Below are 24,128 nucleotides of genomic sequence, written 5' to 3' on the forward strand. Positions count from 1 at the left end.
TACACTGCACAGTTCCATTCCTCCTGTATATATACACTGCACAGCACCACTCCTCCTGTATATATACACTGCACAGTACCACTCCTCCTGTATATATACACAGCACAGTACCACTCCTCCTGTATATATATACACTGCACAGTACCACTCCTCCTGTATATATACACTGCACAGTACCACTCCTCCTGTATATATACCCTGCACAGTACCACTCCTCCTGTATACATACACTGCACAGTACCACTCTTCCTGTATATATACACTGCACAGTACCACTCCTCCTGTCCTGTATATATACACTGCACAGTACCACTCCTCCTGTCCTGTATATATACACTGCACAGTGCCACTCCTCCTGTCCTGTATATATACACTGCACAGTACCACTCCTCCTGTCCTGTATATATACACTGCACAGTACCACTCCTCCTGTCCTGTATATATACACTGCACAGTACCACTCCTCCTGTATATATACACTGCACAGTACCACTCCTCCTGTATATATACACAGCACAGTACCACTCCTCCTGTATATATATACACTGCACAGTACCACTCCTCCTGTATATATACACTGCACAGTACCACTCCTCCTGTATATATACCCTGCACAGTACCACTCCTCCTGTATACATACACTGCACAGTACCACTCTTCCTGTATATATACACTGCACAGTACCACTCCTCCTGTCCTGTATATATACACTGCACAGTACCACTCCTCCTGTCCTGTATATATACACTGCACAGTACCACTCCTCCTGTCCTGTATATATACACTGCACAGTACCACTCCTCCTGTCCTGTATATATACACTGCACAGTACCACTCCTCCTGTCCTGTATATATACACTGCACAGTACCACTCCTCCTGTATATATACACTGCACAGCACCACTCCACCTGTCCTGTATATATACACTGCACAGTACCACTCCTCCTGTATATATACACTGCACAGCACCACTCCTCCTGTCCTGTATATATACACTGCACAGTACCACTCCTCCTGTATATATACACTGCACAGCACCACTCCTCCTGTCCTGTATATATACACTGCACAGTACCACTCCTCCTGTATATACACTGCACAGTACCACTCCTCCTGTCCTGTATATATACACTGCACAGTACCACTCCTCCTGTCCTGTATATATACACTGCACAGTACCACTCCTCCTGTCCTGTATATATACACTGCACAGTACCACTCCTCCTGTCCTGTATATATACACTGCACAGTACCACTCCTCCTGTCCTGTATATATACACTGCACAGTACCACTCCTCCTGTATATATACACTGCACAGCACCACTCCTCCTGTCCTGTATATATACACTGCACAGTACCACTCCTCCTGTATATATACACAGCACAGTACCACTCCTCCTGTATATATACACTGCACAGTACCACTCCTCCTGTATATATACACTGCACAGTACCACTCCTCCTGTATATATACACTGCACAGTACCACTCCTCCTGTCCTGTATATATACACTGCACAGTACCGCTCCTCCTGTATATATACACTGCACAGTACCACTCCTCCTGTCCTGTATATATACACCGCACAGTACCACTCCTCCTGTATATATACACTGCACAGTACCACTCCTCCTGTATATACACTGCACAGTACCACTCCTCCTGTATATATATACACTGCACAGTACCACTCCTCCTGTATATATACACTGCACAGTACCACTCCTCCTGTATATACAGAACACAGTACCACTCCTCCTGTATATATACACCGCACAGTACCACTCCTCCTGTATATATACACTGCACAGTACCACTCCTCCTGTCCTGTATATATACACTGCACAGTACCAGTCCTCCTGTATATATACACTGCACAGTACCACTCCTCCTGTATATATACACTGCACAGCACCGCTCCTCCTGTCCTGTATATATACACTGCACAGTACCACTCCTCCTGTCCTGTATATATACACTGCACAGTACCGCTCCTCCTGTATATATACACTGCACAGTACCACTCCTCCTGTATATATACACTGCACAGCACCGCTCCTCCTGTCCTGTATATATACACTGCACAGTACCGCTCCTCCTGTCCTGTATATATACACTGCACAGTACCGCTCCTCCTGTATATATACACTGCACAGTACCACTCCTCCTGTATATATACACTGCACAGTACCACTCCTCCTGTCCTGTATACACTGCACAGCACCGCTCCTCCTGTATATATACACTGCACAGTACTGCTCCTCCTGTCCTGTATATATACACTGCACAGTACCACTCCTCCTGTATATATACACTGCACAGCACCACTCCTCCTGTATATATACACTGCACAGCACCACTCCTCCTGTATATATACACTGCACAGTACCACTCCTCCTGTATATATACACTGCACAGCACCACTCCTCCTGTATATATACACTGCACAGTACCACTCCTCCTGTCCTGTATATATACACTGCACAGTACCCCTCCTCCTGTATATATACACTGCACAGCACCGCTCCTCCTGTATATATACACTGCACAGTACCACTCCTCCTGTATATATACACTGCACAGTACCGCTCCTCCTGTCCTGTATATATACACTGCACAGTACCACTCCTCCTGTATATACACACTGCACAGTACCACTCCTCCTGTATATATACACTGCACAGTACCGCTCCTCCTGTCCTGTATATATACACTGCACAGTACCGCTCCTCCTGTCCTGTATTTATACACTGCACAGTACCGCTCCTCCTGTCCTGTATATATACACTGCACAGTACCACTCCTCCTGTATATACACACTGCACAGTACCACTCCTCCTGTATATATACACTGCACAGTACCGCTCCTCCTGTCCTGTATATATACACCGCACAGTACCGCTCCTCCTGTCCTGTATATATACACTGCACAGTACCACTTCTCCTGTCCTGTATATATACACTGCACAATACCACTCCTCCTGTCCTGTATATATACACTGCACAGTACCACTCCTCCTGTCCTGTATATATACACTGCACAGTACCACTCCTCCTGTATATATACACTGCACAGTACCACTCCTCCTGTATATATACACTGCACAGTACCACTCCTCCTGTATATATACACTGCACAGTACCACTCCTCCTGTATATATACACTGCACAGCACCGCTCCTCCTGTATATATACACTGCACAGCACCGCTCCTCCTGTATATATACACTGCACAGTACCACTCCTCCTGTCCTGTATATATACACTGCACAGTACCACTCCTCCTGTATATATACACTGCACAGTACCACTCCTCCTGTATATATACACTGCACAGCACCGCTCCTCCTGTATATATACACTGCACAGCACCGCTCCTCCTGTATATATACACTGCACAGTACCGCTCCTCCTGTCCTGTATTTATACACTGCACAGTACCGCTCCTCCTGTCCTGTATATATACACTGCACAGTACCACTCCTCCTGTATATACACACTGCACAGTACCACTCCTCCTGTATATATACACTGCACAGTACCGCTCCTCCTGTCCTGTATATATACACCGCACAGTACCGCTCCTCCTGTCCTGTATATATACACTGCACAGTACCACTTCTCCTGTCCTGTATATATACACTGCACAGTACCACTCCTCCTGTCCTGTATATATACACTGCACAGTACCACTCCTCCTGTATATATACACTGCACAGTACCACTCCTCCTGTATATATACACTGCACAGTACCACTCCTCCTGTATATATACACTGCACAGTACCACTCCTCCTGTATATATACACTGCACAGCACCGCTCCTCCTGTATATATACACTGCACAGCACCGCTCCTCCTGTATATATACACTGCACAGTACCACTCCTCCTGTCCTGTATATATACACTGCACAGTACCACTCCTCCTGTATATATACACTGCACAGTACCACTCCTCCTGTATATATACACTGCACAGTACCACTCCTCCTGTCCTGTATATATACACTGCACAGTACCACTCCTCCTGTATATATACACTGCACAGCACCACTCCTCCTGTATATATACACTGCACAGTACCACTCCTCCTGTATATATACACTGCACAGTACCACTCCTCCTGTATATATACACTGCACAGCACCGCTCCTCCTGTATATATACACTGCACAGTACCGCTCCTCCTGTCTATATACACTGCACAGTACCGCTCCTCCTGTATATATACACTGCACAGCACCGCTCCTCCTGTATATATACACTGCACAGTACCGCTCCTCCTGTCTATATACACTGCACAGTACCACTCCTCCTGTATATATACACTGCACAGCACCGCTCCTCCTGTATATATACACTGCACAGTACCGCTCCTCCTGTCTATATACACTGCACAGTACCACTCCTCCTGTATATATACACTGCACAGTACCACTCCTCCTGTATATATACACTGCACAGTACCACTCCTCCTGTATATATATATACACTGCACAGTACCACTCCTCCTGTCTATATACACTGCACAGTACCACTCCTCCTGTATATATACACTGCACAGTACCACTCCTCCTGTATATATACACTGCACAGTACCACTCCTCCTGTCCTGTATATATACACTGCACAGTACCACTCCTCCTGTATATATACACTGCACAGTACCACTCCTCCTGTATATATACACTGCACAGTACCACTCCTCCTGTATATATACTGCACAGTACCACTCCTCCTGTATATATACACGGCACAGTACCACTCCTCCTGTCCTGTATATATACACTGCACAGTACCACTCCTCCTGTATATATACACTGCACAGCACCGCTCCTCCTGTCCTGTATATATACACTGCACAGTACCACTCCTCCTGTATATATACACTGCACAGCACCACTCCTCCTGTATATATACACTGCACAGCACCGCTCCTCCTGTATATATACACTGCACAGTACCGCTCCTCCTGTCTATATACACTGCACAGTACCACTCCTCCTGTATATATAGACTGCACAGTACCGCTCCTCCTGTATATATACACTGCACAGCACCACTCCTCCTGTATATATACACTGCACAGCACCGCTCCTCCTGTATATATACACTGCACAGTACCGCTCCTCCTGTCTATATACACTGCACAGTACCGCTCCTCCTGTCCTGTATGTATACATGTGTATATATTTATTATCTGTGGAATTCGCTGCTGTTATCCTTTTGCTCCTGTGTTGATACTTTGTTTCTCCTCCGGAGATTCCTCTTGTTCTTGGCTCGGTCATTGTTTCTCCTGGACCCTGAATCTTCTCTGCTCCTGAGTATTGTCCTCCTCCTCCTCTGACCCGCAGTGACTCGCCCTCTTTTAGTGTTAGGGGTCTGGGCAGTTTGTCAGTGACCCTTTTAGGGTGATGCTGGAGTAGTGACTCGCCCCGTTACTTATGTACCGGAGCTATGGCGGATGCTAAACCATGTCGCCGGGGAGAGGTGCCGACGTTACCTGGCCGCATCAGAGTGCCCCCTGTGTAGGTATATTTTTGACATGGTTTAGCGATCCCAGCCTGATTTGGGTGCTGTGCACAGATCAGTTGTTCCCAGCCTGTGGGGATGGCAGTACATGGGTGGTGTATGTAGTTTCCGTAGTTACGTTAGTTGAGGCAATAGGGTGGTTATCCATGATTTAGTGGCTGCTTGTATGATCTTTTGGTATCAGCCATAACCCAGTGTGCTATATATGCACTTGTACTGTGCACAAAGGGCGTGCATTATTTCTAGTGATCCCCCCCGGCCCGGTTATGCACCCCACCCTGGGATTTCTAGCATTTGCACTCTGCTGTGGCTATCCCCAGCTACATACATCTTATATTGAGGGGTTCAGGTTTCTTTAGTCGGTATGTTCACGTTTTGTTGCACATTAGTCGTTTGATGCAGTGATTTGCACCATCTGTCCATTCTGTCTTCTCATTATTCTTCGCCATTATGACTTTTATATGTATCTTGTATTCAATAAAGATTGTCGTTTTTTGTGAAGTATCCAGTTATGGTCGCTTTCTTTGTGGTTTCCACATCCCTGCAGTATTGTCGATTTACGACTTGGATCATTGAGTATCTGCTATAAGCGCAACAGTATGATTTTGCATTTTATTGTATATACGTGATATCTGTTTCTAATATACATAGGAGCTGGGCTTGTGGTGGTGACGCCATTATCAGACTTGTTCCCTCTTGGTCGGTTTTTTTTAGCCTCCGCTCTCATTTTCAGAGGTCGACATCGGAGCGAATGTATCACTGTGACGGGTCGGTTCCCTTTAGTGTTTCGTTCGTTTTCTCCATCTGTTTCATCAGTTTTTCTCTTATGCAGAATAAACTGATAGTGAACAGCCAGAGCTAGGATCCAACTGAAAACCCATCAGTGAGCTCCAGAGTCACCACTGAGCCATAGGCTGACTGATGAGACCGAGAGCCAGGTGAGCAGCCCTCTGTTATGGGGGCTTCGCACCTGTGAATGAGACCTCACAGTGGGGGTTTACATTGGGGGCCGTCATGTGGATGCTCCCAAGTTCCCTCCGGTGTTTTCTTAAGGTGCCTTCACACTGAGCAATATTGCAACGAGAACGACAACGATCTATGACGTTGCAGCGTCCTGGATAACGATATCGTTGTGTTTGACACGCAGCAGCGATCCGGATCCCGCTGTGACATCGCTGGTCGTTACCGAAAGTTCAGAACTTTATTTGGTCGTTAGATCAGCCTGAATCGTTGTGTTTGACATGAAAAGCAACGACGCCAGCAACGATGAAAGGGGCCGTCGCAGCGTCTTGTTGTGGCCAGGTAGGCGTTATGCATTACAAAAGGAGACGCCTTTAAATTTAGCAATGTCGCTCGTAGATAGATACGCAATTATTTCGAAGATCCCAATATATTACAAATTACAAAAGGAGACGCCATCTGTCATAATGGCCTGGGAGGTGGTGTGAACATTATTATAGTAATGTAATTATCACCATACTCCCAAATGCATTCCAAAGACAAAAGGTGATGCCTACATCACATTATTACATTAAAAAAGGCACCCCTTTACATTACATTACAAAAGGTGACGCCAACTGTCACGACAGCCTAGGAGGTAGGTGTGAACTTTACGTAAGGGCGTATTTACAATGCATTAGGTCTATAAGCAGAGGGTTGTGACTGCGGCAGTAACAGACAAGACGCGCTCGCTGACCTCCATGCTGTGCACTGGCAATCAGGAGACCCTGAGGTGCAGACGTCCTGTCAGAGTGGCAGCAGCTGGTCGCAGGCACAACCATCCCGTCATGTGACCTGGGCTGCTATGTGCCCTCAGGCGCCAGCTGTCCTCTCTCCATAGCACATAGCCAGAGCTCCGCACCACCCAACTATGCTGCAAAGCACTGTACATCTCACAATAATGAGAGTAGTAGTAGAGCCGACGGATGAGGCACCGCGGGGTACAGAGCTCCGAACCGCCCAACTATGCCTGCAAAGCAATCTACATCTCACAATAATGAGAGTAGTAGTACAGCCGACGGATGAGGCACCGCGGGATACAAAGCTCCGAACCGCCCAACTATGCCTGAAAAGCACTTTACATTCCACAATAATGAGAGTAGTAGTACAGCCGATGGATGAGGCACCGCGGGGTACAGAGCTCCGAACCACCCAACTATGCTGCAAAGCACTGTACATCTCACAATAATGAGAGTAGTAGTACAGCCGACGGATGAGGCACCGCGGGATACAAAGCTCCGAACCGCCCAACTATGCCTGAAAAGCACTTTACATTCCACAATAATGAGAGTAGTAGTACAGCCGATGGATGAGGCACCGCGGGGTACAGAGCTCCGAACCACCCAACTATGCTGCAAAGCACTGTACATCTCACAATAATGAGAGTAGTAGTACAGCCGACGGATGAGGCACCGCGGGATACAAAGCTCCGAACCGCCCAACTATGCCTGAAAAGCACTTTACATTCCACAATAATGAGAGTAGTAGTACAGCCGATGGATGAGGCACCGCGGGGTACAGAGCTCCGAACCACCCAACTATGCTGCAAAGCACTGTACATCTCACAATAATGAGAGTAGTAGTACAGCCGACGGATGAGGCACCGCGGGGTACAGAGCTCCGAACCACCCAACTATGCTGCAAAGCACTGTACATTCCACAATAATGAGAGTAGTAGTACAGCCGATGGATGAGGCACCGCGGGGTACAGAGCTCCGAACCACCCAACTATGCTGCAAAGCACTGTACATTCCACAATAATGAGAGTAGTAGTACAGCCGACGGATGAGGCACCGCGGGGTACAGAGCTCCGAACCACCCAACTATGCTGCAAAGCACTGTACATTCCACAATAATGAGAGTAGTAGTACAGCCGATGGATGAGGCACCGCGGGGTACAGAGCTCCGAACCACCCAACTATGCTGCAAAGCACTTTACATCTCACAATAATGAGTAGTAGTAGTACAGCCGATGGATGAGGCACTGCGGGGTACAGAGCTCCGAACCGCCCAACTATGCCTGAAAAGCACTTTACATCTCACAATAATGAGAGTAGTAGTACAGCCGATGGATGAGGCACCGCGGGATACAGAGCTCCGAACCGCCCAACTATGCCTGAAAAGCACTTTACATTCCACAATAATGAGAGTAGTAGTACAGCTGACGGATGAGGCACCGCGGGGTACAGAGCTCCGAACCGCCCAACTATGCCTGCAAAGCACTTTACATCTCACAATAATGAGAGTAGTAGTACAGCTGACGGATGAGGCACCGCGGGATACAAAGCTCCGAACCGCCCAACTATGCCTGAAAAGCACTTTACATTCCACAATAATGAGAGTAGTAGTACAGCCGATGGATGAGGCACCGCGGGGTACAGAGCTCCGAACCACCCAACTATGCTGCAAAGCACTTTACATCTCACAATAATGAGTAGTAGTAGTACAGCCGACGGATGAGGCACTGCGGGGTACAGAGCTCCGAACCGCCCAACTATGCCTGAAAAGCACTTTACATTCCACAATAATGAGAGTAGTAGTACAGCCGATGGATGAGGCACCGCGGGGTACAGAGCTCCGAACCACCCAACTATGCTGCAAAGCACTTTACATCTCACAATAATGAGTAGTAGTTCAGCCGACGGATGAGGCACCGCGGGGTACAGAGCTCCGAACCGCCCAACTATGCCTGCAAAGCAATGTACATCTCACAATAATGAGAGTAGTAGTACAGCCGATGGATGAGGCACCGCGGGGTACAGAGCTCCGAACCACCCAACTATGCCTGCAAAGCAATCTACATCTCACAATAATGAGAGTAGTAGTTCAGCCGACGGATGAGGCACTGCGGGGTACAGAGCTCCGAACCACCCAACTATGCCTGCAAAGCACTGTACATCTCACAATAATGAGAGTAGTAGTTCAGCCGACGGATGAGGCACTGCGGGGTACAGAGCTCCGAACCGCCCAACTATGCCTGCAAAGCACTGTACATCTCACAATAATGAGTAGTAGAGCCGATGGATGAGGCACTGCGGGATACAGAGCTCCGAACCGCTCAACTATGCCTGCAAAGCACTGTACATCTCACAATAATGAGAGTAGTAGTACAGCCGACGGATGAGGCACTGCGGGATACAGAGCTCCGAACCGCCCAACTATGCCTGAAAAGCACTGTACATTTCACAATAATGAGAGTAGTAGTACAGCCGACGGATGAGGCACCGCGGGATACAGAGCTCCGAACTGCCCAACTATGCCTGAAAAGCACTGTACATTTCACAATAATGAGAGTAGTAGTACAGCCGACGGATGAGGCACCGTGGGGTACAGAGCTCCGAACCGCCCAACTATGCCTGAAAAGCACTGTACATTTCACAATAATGAGAGTAGTAGTACAGCCGACGGATGAGGCACCGTGGGATACAGAGCTCCGAACCACCCAACTATGCTGCAAAGCACTGTACATTTCACAATAATGAGAGTAGTAGTAGAGCCGACGGATGAGGCACCGCGGGATACAGAGCTCCGAACCGCCCAACTATGCCTGAAAAGCACTGTACATCTCACAATAATGAGAGTAGTAGTAGAGCCGACAGGTGCTGAACCTAGAGTCGCCAACTCGTATATAGTTAAGTAAATAAGGCAGCACACTGCAGCGCTAGAACATACAAACATGAAACACGAAATTTGAACTGCATTACTGCACTAGAAATATGAAAAATGAGAGCGTTTAGCGCATAAAAATGGCCAATTTTATGTGTACCTGGCAGCCACTTTACGGCATCTCTCTTATACCAGGTCCTACGCTTGCCTTACCTCGCTGAGAATAAACGTCTCCATCTGAATGGAGTGCAGTAATGCAGTTCAAATTTCGTATTTCAAGTTTGTATGTTCTAGCGCTGCAGTGTGCTGCCTTATTTACTTAACTATATACGAGTTGGCAACTCTAGGTTCAGCACCTGTTCACACTCAGTCTATGTTTGGATGTGCAGGTCAGGTTTTTGAAATGTATTCTTTAGCCTTCTGATCGTGCACTCCGCCTCCTAGCCACAGGTGTTTTAATTACAGCAGGTCCAATACCCCTCCACAGAGAGAGAGAATTTGTCTAGGAAGAGGTTTCACATGCACCCATTCAGATGGAGACGTTTATTCTCAGCGAGGTAAGGCAAGCGTAGGACCTGGTATAAGAGAGATGCCGTAAAGGGGCTACCAGGTACACATAAAATTGGCCATTTTTATGCGCTAAAAGCTCTCATTTTTCATATTTCTAGTGCAGTAATGCAGTTCAAATTTCGTTTTTCAAGTTTGTATGTTCTTGCGCTGCAGTGTGCTGCCTTATTTACTTTGCAAAGCACTGTACATCTCACAATAATGAGAGTAGTAGTACAGCCTGCTCACAGAAGAAATACAAAAGCTTCATGGTCCTGGAAAAACTAATCATGGAAAAGACAAGTCCCAGAGATGAAGGAAGGTGGGAATGTGCATGAATAGAGCACGGGTGGACACAGAAAGGGGCCCCTGTAGAAAAACAAGCGAAGGGACCCGTGCAACCTAAAAGCTCCTCATAGTACCTGTCACGGATCCCACCATGCTGCCACCAATTTGTGACGTGCCCGCTTCTCAGCATGTGACTTGTGGTTGCACCTGGAAGAGTTAATCTATCTCCCCACTCTCAGTCCAGCTTTCAACCTTCTGTCCTATGCTGTAATGGGAGTATAAATCACACACCGACCCAAGCCACACACCCGCTCATACGCGCTGTCACCATTCACCGAACACACGGGCGATGAGTCCTGGAAACTTACTACTACTGTCTACCTCTTATAAGGGTATCACATAGTTTAAGGCCATGGATTATTTACAACATACAAGGTTCGACTTGTTAAAGTTTTATGCTATAATACAAAAAGGTACAGTGCTTACAATAAAGAAAAGGTATAAAAATACGGTAATAAAATGACACCCAAATATGCAAAACAGTTATAAAAATGAACAGGAAAAAACTTTTCAGAAATAGCTAACTTTGTAGTCTGCTTTCTGCTCCCTGGGGGGGGGGGGTGAATATGAACTGGAACACATCAGCTAGGCTGCACCTCAATCTGTGAACACAATTCCATGTATACAGGCCTAATTTATAAAGTCTAGATTTCTAGACCAGCTTCTCAGGTTGATATTATAATTGCTTGCTTTTTCATTGGCCCATGGCCACTCCACCAATGAATATATTATTTTCTCTGAAATTCTTGGTGTAAAGTTTTCCATAGATAGTGTCAGGCTGTAATTGACATCTGTCTTCAAAAGAGCCGAAGGTGTGAAATATTCCCCTTCTTCCTGGTTCCCAGCCAAGACCCCCTGTTGAGATTGGAGACAATAGAATGCTTGCTCAGGATAAGATATACTGTGACCCCTGTGAGACCTGCAGCCTTCAGGGCAGATGTTAAACTACTGCTAGTCACACACATAAACCTATACATATTTCACTACAGTATCCATTTCCAGCTGCTTTAGAAGTAGATGTAGCCCCCTCACCTGTTGGGTCCCTGTGCGGCCACATAGGTTGCACCAATGATAAGTCCTCAAAGTGCTGTCCAAGCTGCCAATCACTGTCCAAATACATTACTGATCCTGAGTTACCTCCTGTATTATACCCCAGAGCTGCACTCACTATTCTGCTGGTGCAGTCACTGTGTACATACATTACATTACTGATCCTGAGTTACCTCCTGTATTATACTCCAGAGCTGCACTCACTATTCTGCTGGTGCAGTCACTGTGTACATACATTACTGATCCTGAGTTACCTCCTGTATTATACCCCAGAGCTGCACTCACTATTCTGCTGGTGCAGTCACTGTGTACATACAGTACATTACTGATCCTGAGTTACATCCTGTATTATACCCCAGAGCTGCACTCACTATTCTGCTGGTGCAGTCACTGTGTACATACATTACTGATCCTGAGTTACCTCCTGTATTATACCCTAGAGCTGCACTCACTATTCTGCTGGTGCAGTCAGTGTACATACATTACATTACTGATCCTGAGTTACATCCTGTATTATACCCCAGAGCTGCGCTCACTATTCTGCTGGTGCAGTCACTGTGTACATACATTACTGATCCTGAGTTACCTCCTGTATTATACTCCAGAGCTGCACTTACTATTCTGCTGGTGCAGTCACTGTGTACATACATTACATTACTGATCCTGAGTTACATCCTGTATTATACCCCAGAGCTGCACTCACTATTCTGTTGGTGCAGTCACTGTGTACATACATTACTGATCCTGAGTTACCTCCTGTATTATACTCCAGAGCTGCACTCACTATTCTGCTGAGCCGTGTATCTAATCCTCTCCTGTGTGATACTGACTGCTGAGCCGTGTATCTAATCCTCTCCTGTGTGATACTGTCTTCTGAGCCGTGTATCTAATCCTCTCCTGTGTGATACTGACTGCTGAGCCGTGTATCTAATCCTCTCCTGTGTGATACTGTCTTCTGAGTGTGAGCTCCTGGGTGCAGGATGATGGGAGTACTACTCCCCTCCCCACGTTCTTCTCGGCATGAATGCCCCCGTTGTCGGTGACTATGGGGGGCTCGGGCTCCGCTTCCCTTCCCAGCGCCTCGGGGATGAATGTGGAGCTTTGAGCGTCCGGACTTCTCCTTGGATCATTTGTGCAGCTGCAGGTGTTGAGGAAGAGCAGATACTGTCCCCCCACAAGACTGGGGGTCTGTGCCCAGACACATGAATAGGGGGCCGGGGGTCACATAATGCGCCTCCTGTGCCTCCTTCCGGGGTCAGACATTTCATGTCCTGCAGAACAAGGTTCATTCAACATGTACCAAAACCATGAAGCCCCCGACACTGGCTTTCCCAGCCCCCTGAATGGCAATGGCAGCTCTGGAGCACAAACTGCTGCTCTGACGGGGGGAGAAGGAACCCGACAATATTTACATTCCGGCTTCTGCCTTGTTACATTGTTACATTGTTCTATTTCTGCACTGATCGAACCTCTCACGTCCATCACTGAATACCGCGGTGCTGCCCCCCATATAAGTGACCCTCTTTATAGCGCCCCCTACCTCAGCAGACCGGTACTGGGGGGCCTAGGTGCCGTTTTTGGGCTCTGCCTGTTGAGCCCTTAAAGCCGTGTGCTGTGCTGCCTCATCAGAAAGGACCAGGGCAGGACTCTAGCGCCCCCTATTGCATGGAGAAAGTCAATATGGACCCTTTATTGAGCCTCGTCACAGGACGTGGGGTAAAGGCCGACGTTTCTGCTGGTGGAGAGTGACCATCCCAGGTCCCCCACGGCCCGGTCAGACCGCTCCGTCTGCCCCGCTGAGCCGCCTCTCATGTCCTTCTGTTTGTCTCAGACCACTAGAGAACGTCAGATCCGTGGACAGCAGCTTGCTGACAGTTTCTGGACCGCAGCACGAGATCACTGCAGAATGTAGCGACCGGGGTTATAGGTGGTACTTGTAGTTCTTCATGAAGGGGTAAATGTATAGGTGCTTTGTATTCAGGGGGTCTGTGACATTCGGCTGCTGTTCTCTCACTGTCGTCTCCCCGGACCCCGGAGACATCACAGATCACTTGTAGATCTTGTAGATCTTCCCGGCCGCCTCTAATGCACGATGTAATAAAAGCCTGAAATATCAGGGCTGCGCCCGGCCGCCACTTATCTGCTCCCCCGCCAGGAGACCCCAATGATCAGGGGGCAGATCCATGGTCTGTGCCCCCCACCATTACCTGGAGCATTGCCCCCACCGGTGATTCTGCAGAGCGAGTCCCAGTGCGGAGCCCCCAATCTACTGCAGGACGTGGGGGGCTCGTGTCAACCAGAATACGCTAAATACACATCCTCTAGTCACAGCCAGAGCTGCATTCACTGGTGTGGGAGCGTAGTGGCATCAGCTGGGCCTGAGCTCGGGACCCCGGGTGTTTGTGCTGGTGGACGCCGTGCGCAGCATCTTTTACCCCGATGTAACAATATAACATATGGGACCATTATAGCGACACACGGCGTGCGGCTCTGCGCCGGGGGCGACCGCTCGGTGTTTAGCCAGAATCTCCAACCTATGAAATCACAAGTCCCATCATAACGTGAACGCCAGACTCCGGACAGGCTGGGAGTTGTAGTGTCAGACTCTCTTATTCATGTAATAATCCTAACCTGCATCTTGTGTTGTATCTGCAGTGTCTTGGATGATGAGAGCAGTAGTCTACGACAACAGAAACTTGACAGACAGGTGAGTCCCCGACAATATGTTACAATTGTATCGGAATAGAAGGGTGGGGGTCTCATTAACCCCGTACTGTCCCTTCTTCCCGGACAGCGCGCCCTGTTAGAACAGAAGCAGAAGAAGAAGCGTCAGGAGCCGCTCATGGTCCAGTCGAATGTGGACGGTCGCGCTCGGACTCGCAGGATGAAGCAGTCGGAGGAACAAGCTCCTCTGGTGGAGTCCTATAACAGCAGTAATAGCAGCACCATATACCACGGTGAGTCACCTGCTCTCTGTGCCGTCTTTATGCACAAGGGTGAATCGGGGGCTTCTGGAGGTCTTAGGCCGGTTTCAGATCTGACATTTTGTTCTAGAGATATTCACTAAAAAAACGAATACAAAATCCAATCTTAATTTCCAGTCCGTCCTGCGGAGTAATCCGCTCCGACTGCGCAGAGCCAGAAAGCGGCAACCAGTGTGATCCTCCCGGAGCCGCAGAGGCCGATATTAATGTATCCGTCGCCTCCGATCACAATCCGCGGACAATTGGAGCAAATCTCTCCAGCGGAGCCGCCGGTTCCGTTACACATGACTTGATATTGTGTAACATTTCCAGACGTGGGATCAGTAATAACAGAGAATCTGCTCCTCTGGGATCAATCGGCTGAAGCCTGACATTATCCTCACATACAATGGCTGCAGTGTCCTTCAGTCAGAGCTCTTACCCTCTGAGCCAGCCAAGGCTCTGATCATACCTATTATTTATATTTATTCCAATAAAAGGCCACTATGATGGCAGCGAGACCGCCCGCTGTAGATAGTGGGGTCTGTTTTGGTGCTGTTGGATCCTTTATGTAACAGATTCATTCTCCACCTTAATTATAACAGAATAGAGGAGAATAGCAAAACACAGGTGTGAACACGGCCCGATGTGGGAATCCTACCTGTCAGAATCGATTACATCTGCAGGATCAATAACCAGCAGTATTCAGATCAGCAGCCAGCAGGATCACAGTTAGGATCAGTATCCAGAAGGATCACTGCCCAGCAGGATCAGTAACCAGCATGACCAGTAATGGTAGGATCAGTGCCCAGCAGGATCAGTAACCAGCAGGCCCAGTAATGGCAGAATCAGTGCCCAGCAGGATCAATAACCATCAGGATCAGTGTATGATGGGATCAGTGCTGAGCAGGATCAGTGTATGGTAGGATCAGTAACCAGCAGGATCAGCAATGGTCAGGATCAGTGCTCAGCAGGATCAGTGTATGGTAGGATCAGTGCCCAGCAGGATCAATAACCAGCAGGACCAGTGTATGATAGGATCAGTGCTGAGCAAGATTAGTGTATGGTAGGATCAGTAACCAGCAGGATCAGTAACCAGCAGGATCAGCAATGGTCAGGATCAGTGCTCAGCAGGATCAATAACCAGCAGGACCAGTGTATGGTAGGATCAGTGCTCAGCAGGATCAGTGTATGGTAGGATCAGTGCTCAGCAGGATCAGTGTATGGTAGGATCAGTGCTCAGCAGGATCAGTGTATGGTAGGATCAGTAACTAGCAGGATCAGTGCTGAGCAGGATCACAGTTAGGATCAGTATCCAGAAGGATCACTTCCCAGCAGGATCAGTAACCAGCAGGCCCAGTAATGGCAGGATCAGTGCCCAGCAGGATCAATAACCATCAGGATCAGTGTATGATAGGATCAGTGCTGAGCAGGATCAGTGTATGGTAGGATCAGTAACCAGCAGGATCAGTAACCAGCAGGATCAGTAACCAGCAGGATCAGTAACCAGCAGGATCAGCAATGGTCAGGATCAGTGCTCAGCAGGATCAGTGTATGGTAGGATCAGTGCCCAGCAGGATCAATAACCATCAGGATCAGTGTATGATAGGATCAGTGCTGAGCAGGATCAGTGTATGGTAGGATCAGTAACCAGCAGGATCAGTAACCAGCAGGATCAGCAATGGTCAGGATCAGTGCTCAGCAGGACCAGTGTATGATAGGATCAGTGCTGAGCAGGATCAGTGTATGGTAGGATCAGTAACTAGCAGGATCACAGTTAGGATCAGTATCCAGAAGGATCACTGCCCAGCAGGATCAGTAACCAGCATGACCAGTAATGGTAGGATCAGTAACCAGCAGGATCAGTAACCAGCAGGACCAGTAATGGCAGGATCAGTGTATGGTAGGATCAGTAACCAGCAGGATCAATAACCAGCAGGATCAGCAATGGTCAGGATCAGCACCGAGTCAGTTCCCCATGACCTCAGTACTCAGCAGGATCCGTAATCAGCAGTTTCTTCTCTCCCTCCTGATCTCCTCTGTGTCAGTTTCTGCTCAATCGTTTTGTTATTTTATCACTGACGTCCAATCAGAAGGAAGGAAAGTAACAAATCTTGTAAGTTCAGACTCTGCTGCTGGTGACTGCGGCTTCTAATGGAATAAGATGGAGGGGGACATTGCTCAAATGTTGTCGGACCCTGGAAATTTGAGTTGGTGCCTATATCTCCATTATTACAGGACGTCACTCAGCTTTCCCAGACTCCTGCATGATGAATCCGGTGAGATACAGAAGTGGTGACGGGCTTCTCTTAGTTTTCTCCTGTGGATTTTCTCTACAAATACTGATGTAAATACTGACGGTGTGAACGAGGCCTAACGGGGCAGATTTCCCAGCCGCTGTGTGGCTGCGGTCGCCGTATTGTTTGCCTCCAGCTTTTCTAGATCCCTGAACGGCAGGTTTGTCCAGTATATAGGGCTTGCTCACAGCGGCGTATATGTCGGATGAGTGCTGTAGGCGAGGTGGATGTAGGTTTTTTGGCACCTGGGGCAAGAACAGTTTGTTTCTCCAGCACAGGAGCCGCACTTAGTCACGTGCTGGCGAGCCGCTCACCCTGATTCTCTGGATGTTCAGTGAAAAGCTGAGAAGCTCGTTGTCACAGGACCACAATTACGAAAATCGCATGTGAGTGACGCTGCCATGTGCCGACTGCTGGATCCTGACAGTGAGGATATTACACGCTGTGTGGATTGATGGCAGGCCTTCATTTCATAATTAAAGGGGGCGTCCAGGTTGGAGATGAAGGTCTTCAGTGAGCCCTGAATGTCTGGTCAGCACGTGACCGCATGTATGTAAATCACCGACACCAGAGAATCCTGACAGCGTGCAGACTCCGCACAGACCTGGACATCCCCTTTAATGCTCGTAACATAAATAACAATGTGACAATTGGTCAGTGTCACAAATAACATTCCCATCCAGGTCGTCTCTGGAGCCGTCTCCTTCTTTTCTTCATCTTCTCCAGACGCCATGATGACTCTTCTCATCCTCCGCTGTCTCCGCAGACCTCCATCTTCTCCGCTCTTGTGCAGCACGTCCCCACACGACGCCCTTAAGACAGCAGTGTCATTATAATAATATCTGCCCTCCGCTGAGCCCTGGAATAAATAATTGCCCCTCACTATATTGCCGCACAAAATGACCCCACGCTGTCCCTCTTACGCTATGTGCACACGTTCAGGATTTTTCGCGGTTTTTTGGTGGTTTTCCGCTGCAAAAAACGCTAAAAAAATTACAGTAATCATCCTTTTATTAGAATGCAATCCGCAATTTCTGTGCACATTTTCCTTTTTTTTTCCGCAAAAAAAAAAGCATCGCGGAAAATAACGCAGCAGGTTTATTGATTTTGCGGAAAATCTCCGGATTTGCAACTATATAATATAGTAGTGGAAAGCTCCGGAAAAATCTGCATAAAAAACTCAAAAAATACATGAAAAAAAAACGTGATAAAAACGCGAGTGGATTTCTTGCAGAAAAAGTCCGGTTTTGTTCAGGAAAATTCTGCAAAGAATCCTGAACGTGTGCACATAGCCTTATAGTTCGTGCTCTCCACACTGACCTCTCCTTTCCATACTGGCCCCTTTGTCACACTCTCCTCTCACACTGTGCCCCCCACTAGGGCCCATTTGCTATACTTTGCTCCCCACCACACTCCCCTCCTTGGCTTACTGTCCCCTCCTGGCTGTGCCCTTATACTGCCCCCCCATGCTACCCCCCACATTACTCAGTTTCTAGTCTGAACTCACCCATGCTTTTCTCCTTCCATACTGTTTACTCACAGTATTCCCCCTCACACGTTTCCCCCTCCTCATACTGTCTCCTCTCACATCCCCCAGATAACCACACCATCTCCTCATATATTTACCCCCTCTCCATGCTGCCTCCTCACACATCCCCCCCGGACTCCCCACACTGTGTCTGCATATCCCATCTCCCTCGCTCCGTATACTGCGTCCGCATACATTTTCACACTCGCTCCTATACTGTGTCTGCACGCATCCCCCCACTCGCCATACTGTGTCTGCACGCATCCCCCCACTCGCCATACTGTGTCTGCAGGCATCCCCCCACTCGCCATACTGTGTCTGCACGCATCCCCCCACTCGCCATACTGTCTGCGCGCATCCCCCCACTCGCCATACTGTCTGCGCGCATCCCCCCACTCACCATACTGTGTCTGCACACATCCCCCCCATTCGCCATACTGTGTCTGCACGCATCCCCCCCATTCGCCATACTGTCTGCACGCATCCCCCCCATTCGCCATACTGTGTCTGCACGCATCCCCCCCATTCGCCATACTGTGTCTGCACGCATCCCCCCCACTCACCATACTGTGTCTGCACGCATCCCCCCCACTCACCATACTGTGTCTGCACGCATCCCCCCACTCGCCATACTGTGTCTGCACGCATCCCCCCACTCGCCATACTGTGTCTGCACGCATCCCCCCACTCGCCATACTGTGTCTGCACGTATCCCCCCCACTCGCCATACTGTGTCTGCACGCATCCCGCCACTTGCCATACCGTCTGCACGCACCCTCCCCACTCGCCATACTGTGTCTGCACGCATCCCCCCCACTCGCCATACTGTGTCTGCACGCATCCCCCCACTCGCCATACTGTGTCTGCACGCATCCCCCCACTCGCCATACTGTGTCTGCACGCATCCCCCCACTCGCCATACTGTGTCTGCATCCTTTTTTGCACTTTTGCACCCTACAGCTTCAGCGAGTGACGTCAGCTGCATGATGGTATGACCTCAAGTCTATGGGTGCATGGAAAACATTGTTCTGCACTCGGATGATACCTGAGTGCCATCTGATATCTGCACTCACAGAATGGAGAAGATGAAGAAATCTTGTTCTCAGTCTTCTCCTCACCTGTGCTGCGATTCCCTTGTCTGAGAGAATAGGATCACACTGTGACACTCGGATCAGAGTCTGAGAATCCACCTGATTCTCTGAAAGATCTACGGTCGTGTGAGCGAGTCCATATTGAGTCCTATAAAGACCGCGACCCACAGAAATCTGGACAATGTATAAAATCGTTTCTACTGTTCCCACACGTTTGCTACATTGATGTTTGGAGGCTCTGGGTGACATTTGGAAGACGCTATCCCACCACCCTGGTGTCTGCGGTGGCAGGTTAGGCTCCGCACCGCCGCACTGATCCTCGGATAAATGGCTGATTGCTGTAGGACGGCTCATTAACATTAATTATGTGGCATTTTCATCTATTCTTCCTGTGTGTCTGGGGGACACTTCACCCTGATAACGCAGAATCCCCCCACTCCACACGTTCACGTGTTTCCAGTGTCTCTACAGGCTAAAACGAGTCCTGACCCCTCCAGCTCACACAGCTGAGGATCCGTTACAATGTAGCTCAGGAGAGATGTAAGGAAGACTGCAGACGATTGTAGCCAACTCCCTAATGAGAATCACGGCCAGGACGGGGCAATGTTCAGCATTGAATGGAAACCACACGTTCCTGTTCAATGACAGCAAGCAGAGACACTAAATACAGTCCTTAAAAAGTAGTGAGAAAGGGAAAGTCACTTATTTATAGAAAGATGAAGCTTTATTTCCAGAAACAGGACGCCGGCCCTTTAAGTCTATTACTGGCTATAGATAAAATAGTGAAACGTCTTTACTGAAATCTAGAACATTGTTACTAATGAGCGTCGCTCCCTAATCTAGGGGGGTCCATAGTGCGGACACTTTGGTCATTCCTCACAACCCCCATCATCCTCTCCGTGAGGCGCCCTGCTGTAGCCGTCCTCCTCTGTGCGCCTGACTGCGGTGGTCATTTCTGCAGCGTTACGCTGGAGGCGCTGCCGAGCGAGGCCGGAGCTGTGGTCATCACCACTGATGTATGGTCACATCTCTGTCCACCTGACCCTGGGGTACCAGCAGTCTCAGAGCCCATGATGGCTGCGGGGGGCCGCTGTCTGAGCCGGAATACAGCTCTAGCAAAATGGCTGAATCCCCCCCAAAAAGTGACTGCGCTCAATGGTGCGGACAGACGCTGGACCAGCAATATTCTATGGAATCCTGGTGGTGGTCACTGGGCTTTACTGCCCGAAGGGGCACAAAATGAATCAAAATACAAATGACTCTTAAAGCTGTAGGCCTCCTTTGTGGACATTGTCTTCACTTAATGCATCTATTTAGTGCTAAAATAATCTTTCTTGGTATTGGGTTTATTGAGAATCGTCACCCTGCCCGGCTTCTATTTGCTTCCTTCACATTTGATGTGGTCATCGCTAAGCTGAGACCAGCTCAGATAAGAACAGGTAACAAACCCCCCTGTCGCCCCTCCGAGCGCTTACTGATGGGGTCTCAGTTAACTCATTCTGCAGCCAGTAATAGACCGTACAACACGGAGCATGAGGTTTATTGCAGCACAAATGTGAACGTCATTTTTAGCCCAAATTAGATGCATTTAAGTAAGAAAAAAAATATTTCCAAAAGTAGAGAAACCCTTTAGCATGCAGGAAGTCCAAATCCTACCGGCGTGAATAGTAATGGCGCGGTGCCGACTCCACCGTCTGAGGTGAAGCAGCCATGTCGCTTTACTACATAGAAAGTGGAGTCCCTTGTAAATCGTTAGTTTTGTGTGTGCCGATCCTGAATCTCATGTCTGCTACTCCACTCACATCCAAAGCTGCATCCACCATTCCTCTTGCACATTCGGGACATGAAATAGAGAGCTGTGAGCGCAGCTCTGGCTGTGAGTGGAGCATAGGGCGCCGGCGTGGGCCTGTGATCTGCGGTGGATCGCCACGTTTCCTGCTCATCGCTCCATGTTTCCACTTCCGTATTTTATAAAATCCTGGAATTTCAAGGACGCTGACAACAATGAAATGTTATTTTTCAGCGCTCATCTGCGGGATGCGACAACTTATCTGTCTCCGTGTAACCATGATGTCGTCAAGGTCTCTACTGACCCTTCACTTCTAGATGAGAAAACTGCATATAAAGCAATTCCACAAACCCGCCTGATGTGTAACCATTCTACATGGCAGATTCCCTGCAGGACTGAACATGACCAGGATTGGGGGCAATCTACAGCAGAGCTGGGATGGCGGAGAAAGGTGGATGTGGTGGGAAATGCTCCGCGTCCACCAGCCTGCGCCATGATGAGTGGGCACAGGGAACGTCGCACCCCCATTACTAATGTGTGGGGGCATTGTGTATAACGGCAAGTCTCTCCACGCAGACCCATTGTGATCTTGTCATTATGGGCGGTGCATCCTGGTGGTCCTCAGTGTGGACATTTAATGTCATTTCTCTCTGTTTCCTCCTGTGTACACCGAGCAGTGCAGGAGGCCGAGCAGGAGGACACGCAGGTGGCAGACGAGGCTCAACCTCCAAAATCTACCAAAAAGAACAAAGCTGCAGCTGCCGCTAGTTGTCCATCTGGCAGCGCCAGGAAAGAGAAAAAAGGAAAGCAGAAAGGTCAGATGCATGACGACCCCTGCATGAGCCCCCATACAGCTGCATGACCACTGTGTGTGCCCATCCAGCAAGACCCTCCCTGCACGTGGACAACATCACACAATCTGCATTATCGATGGTGTGCGCAAGTGTATTTGTAACCAAGCATGTGTGTCTGCAGCCACCACTAGGGGGAGCTCCCTGTATAGAGATACATGATAATATCCTGTCTGCAGCCACCACTAGGGGGAGCTCCCTGTATACAGAGATACATGATAAGATCCTGTCTGCAGTCACCACTAGGGGGAGCTCCCTGTATACAGAGATACATAATAAGATCCTGTCTGCAGTCACCACTAGGGGGAGCTCCCTGTATACAGAGAAACATAAGATCCTGTCTGCAGTCACCACTAGGGGGAGCTCCCTGTATACAGAGATACATGATAAGATCCTGTCTGCAGCCACCACTAGGGGGAGCTCCCTGTATACAGAGATACATGATAAGATCCTGTCTGCAGTCACCACTAGGGGGAGCTCCCTGTATACAGAGATACATGATAAGATCCTGTCTGCAGCCACCACTAGGGGGAGCTCCCTGTATACAGAGATACATGATAAGATCCTGTCTGCAGACACCACTAGGGGGAGCTCCCTGTATACAGAGACACATGATAAGATCCTGTCTGCAGCCACCACTAGGGGGAGCTCCCTGTATACAGAGATACATGATAAGATCCTGTCTGCAGCCACCATTAGGGGGAGCTCCCTGTATACAGAGATACATGATAAGATCCTGTCTGCACTCACCACTAGGGGGAGCTCCCTGTATACAGAGATACATGATAAGATCCTATCTGCAGCCACCATTAGGGGGAGCTCCCTGTATACAGAGATACATGATAAGATCCTGTCTGCACTCACCACTAGGGGGAGCTCCCTGTATACAGAGATACATGATAAGATCCTGTCTGCAGCCACCACTAGGGGGAGCTCCCTGTATACAGAGATACATAAGATCCTGTCTGCAGCCACCACTAGGGGGAGCTCCCTGTATACAGAGATACATGATAAGATCCTGTCTGCAGCCACCACTAGGGGGAGCTCCCTGTATACAGAGATACATGAGATTCTGTCTGCAGCCACCACTAGAGGGAGCTCCCTGTATACAGAGATACATGATAAGATCCTGTCTGCAGCCACCACTAGGGGGAGCTCCCTGTATACAGAGATACATGATAAGATTCTGTCTGTAGTCACCACTAGGGGGAGCTCCCTGTATACAGAGATACATGATAAGATCCTGTCTGCAGCCACCACTAGGGGGAGCTCCCTGTATACAGAGATACATGATAAGATCCTGTCTGTAGTCACCACTAGGGGGAGCTCCCTGTATACAGAGATACATGATAAGATCCTGTCTGCAGCCACCACTAGGGGGAGCTCCCTGTATACAGAGATAAGATCCTGTCTGCAGTCACCACTAGGGGGAGCTCCCTGTATACAGAGATACATGATAATATCCTGTCTGCAGCCACCACTAGGGGGAGCTCCCTGTATACAGAGATACATGATAAGATCCTAT

The 24,128-nt window shown here is 48.7% G+C and overlaps 1 protein-coding gene across 4 annotated transcripts in view; it reads left to right on the plus strand.

Annotated features, from left to right (window-relative positions):
• The window catches only part of TUB (TUB bipartite transcription factor), a 158,061-nt gene that overhangs the window by 106,040 nt on the left and 27,893 nt on the right, over positions 1-24,128 (plus strand). For 3 of the 4 annotated variants that reach the window (XM_069738359.1, XM_069738360.1, XM_069738361.1), the window contains exons 2-4: positions 14,740-14,791; positions 14,879-15,041; positions 22,430-22,567. In XM_069738359.1, the coding sequence (XP_069594460.1) occupies positions 14,740-14,791; positions 14,879-15,041; positions 22,430-22,567 (353 nt within the window). The remainder of the gene's footprint in view (positions 1-14,739; positions 14,792-14,878; positions 15,042-22,429; positions 22,568-24,128) is intronic. The other variant, XM_069738362.1, reaches the window with a different exon arrangement.

This window comes from Ranitomeya imitator, chromosome 9 (assembly GCF_032444005.1).
Source record: "Ranitomeya imitator isolate aRanImi1 chromosome 9, aRanImi1.pri, whole genome shotgun sequence".
NCBI classification, from domain to species: Eukaryota; Metazoa; Chordata; class Amphibia; order Anura; family Dendrobatidae; genus Ranitomeya; species Ranitomeya imitator.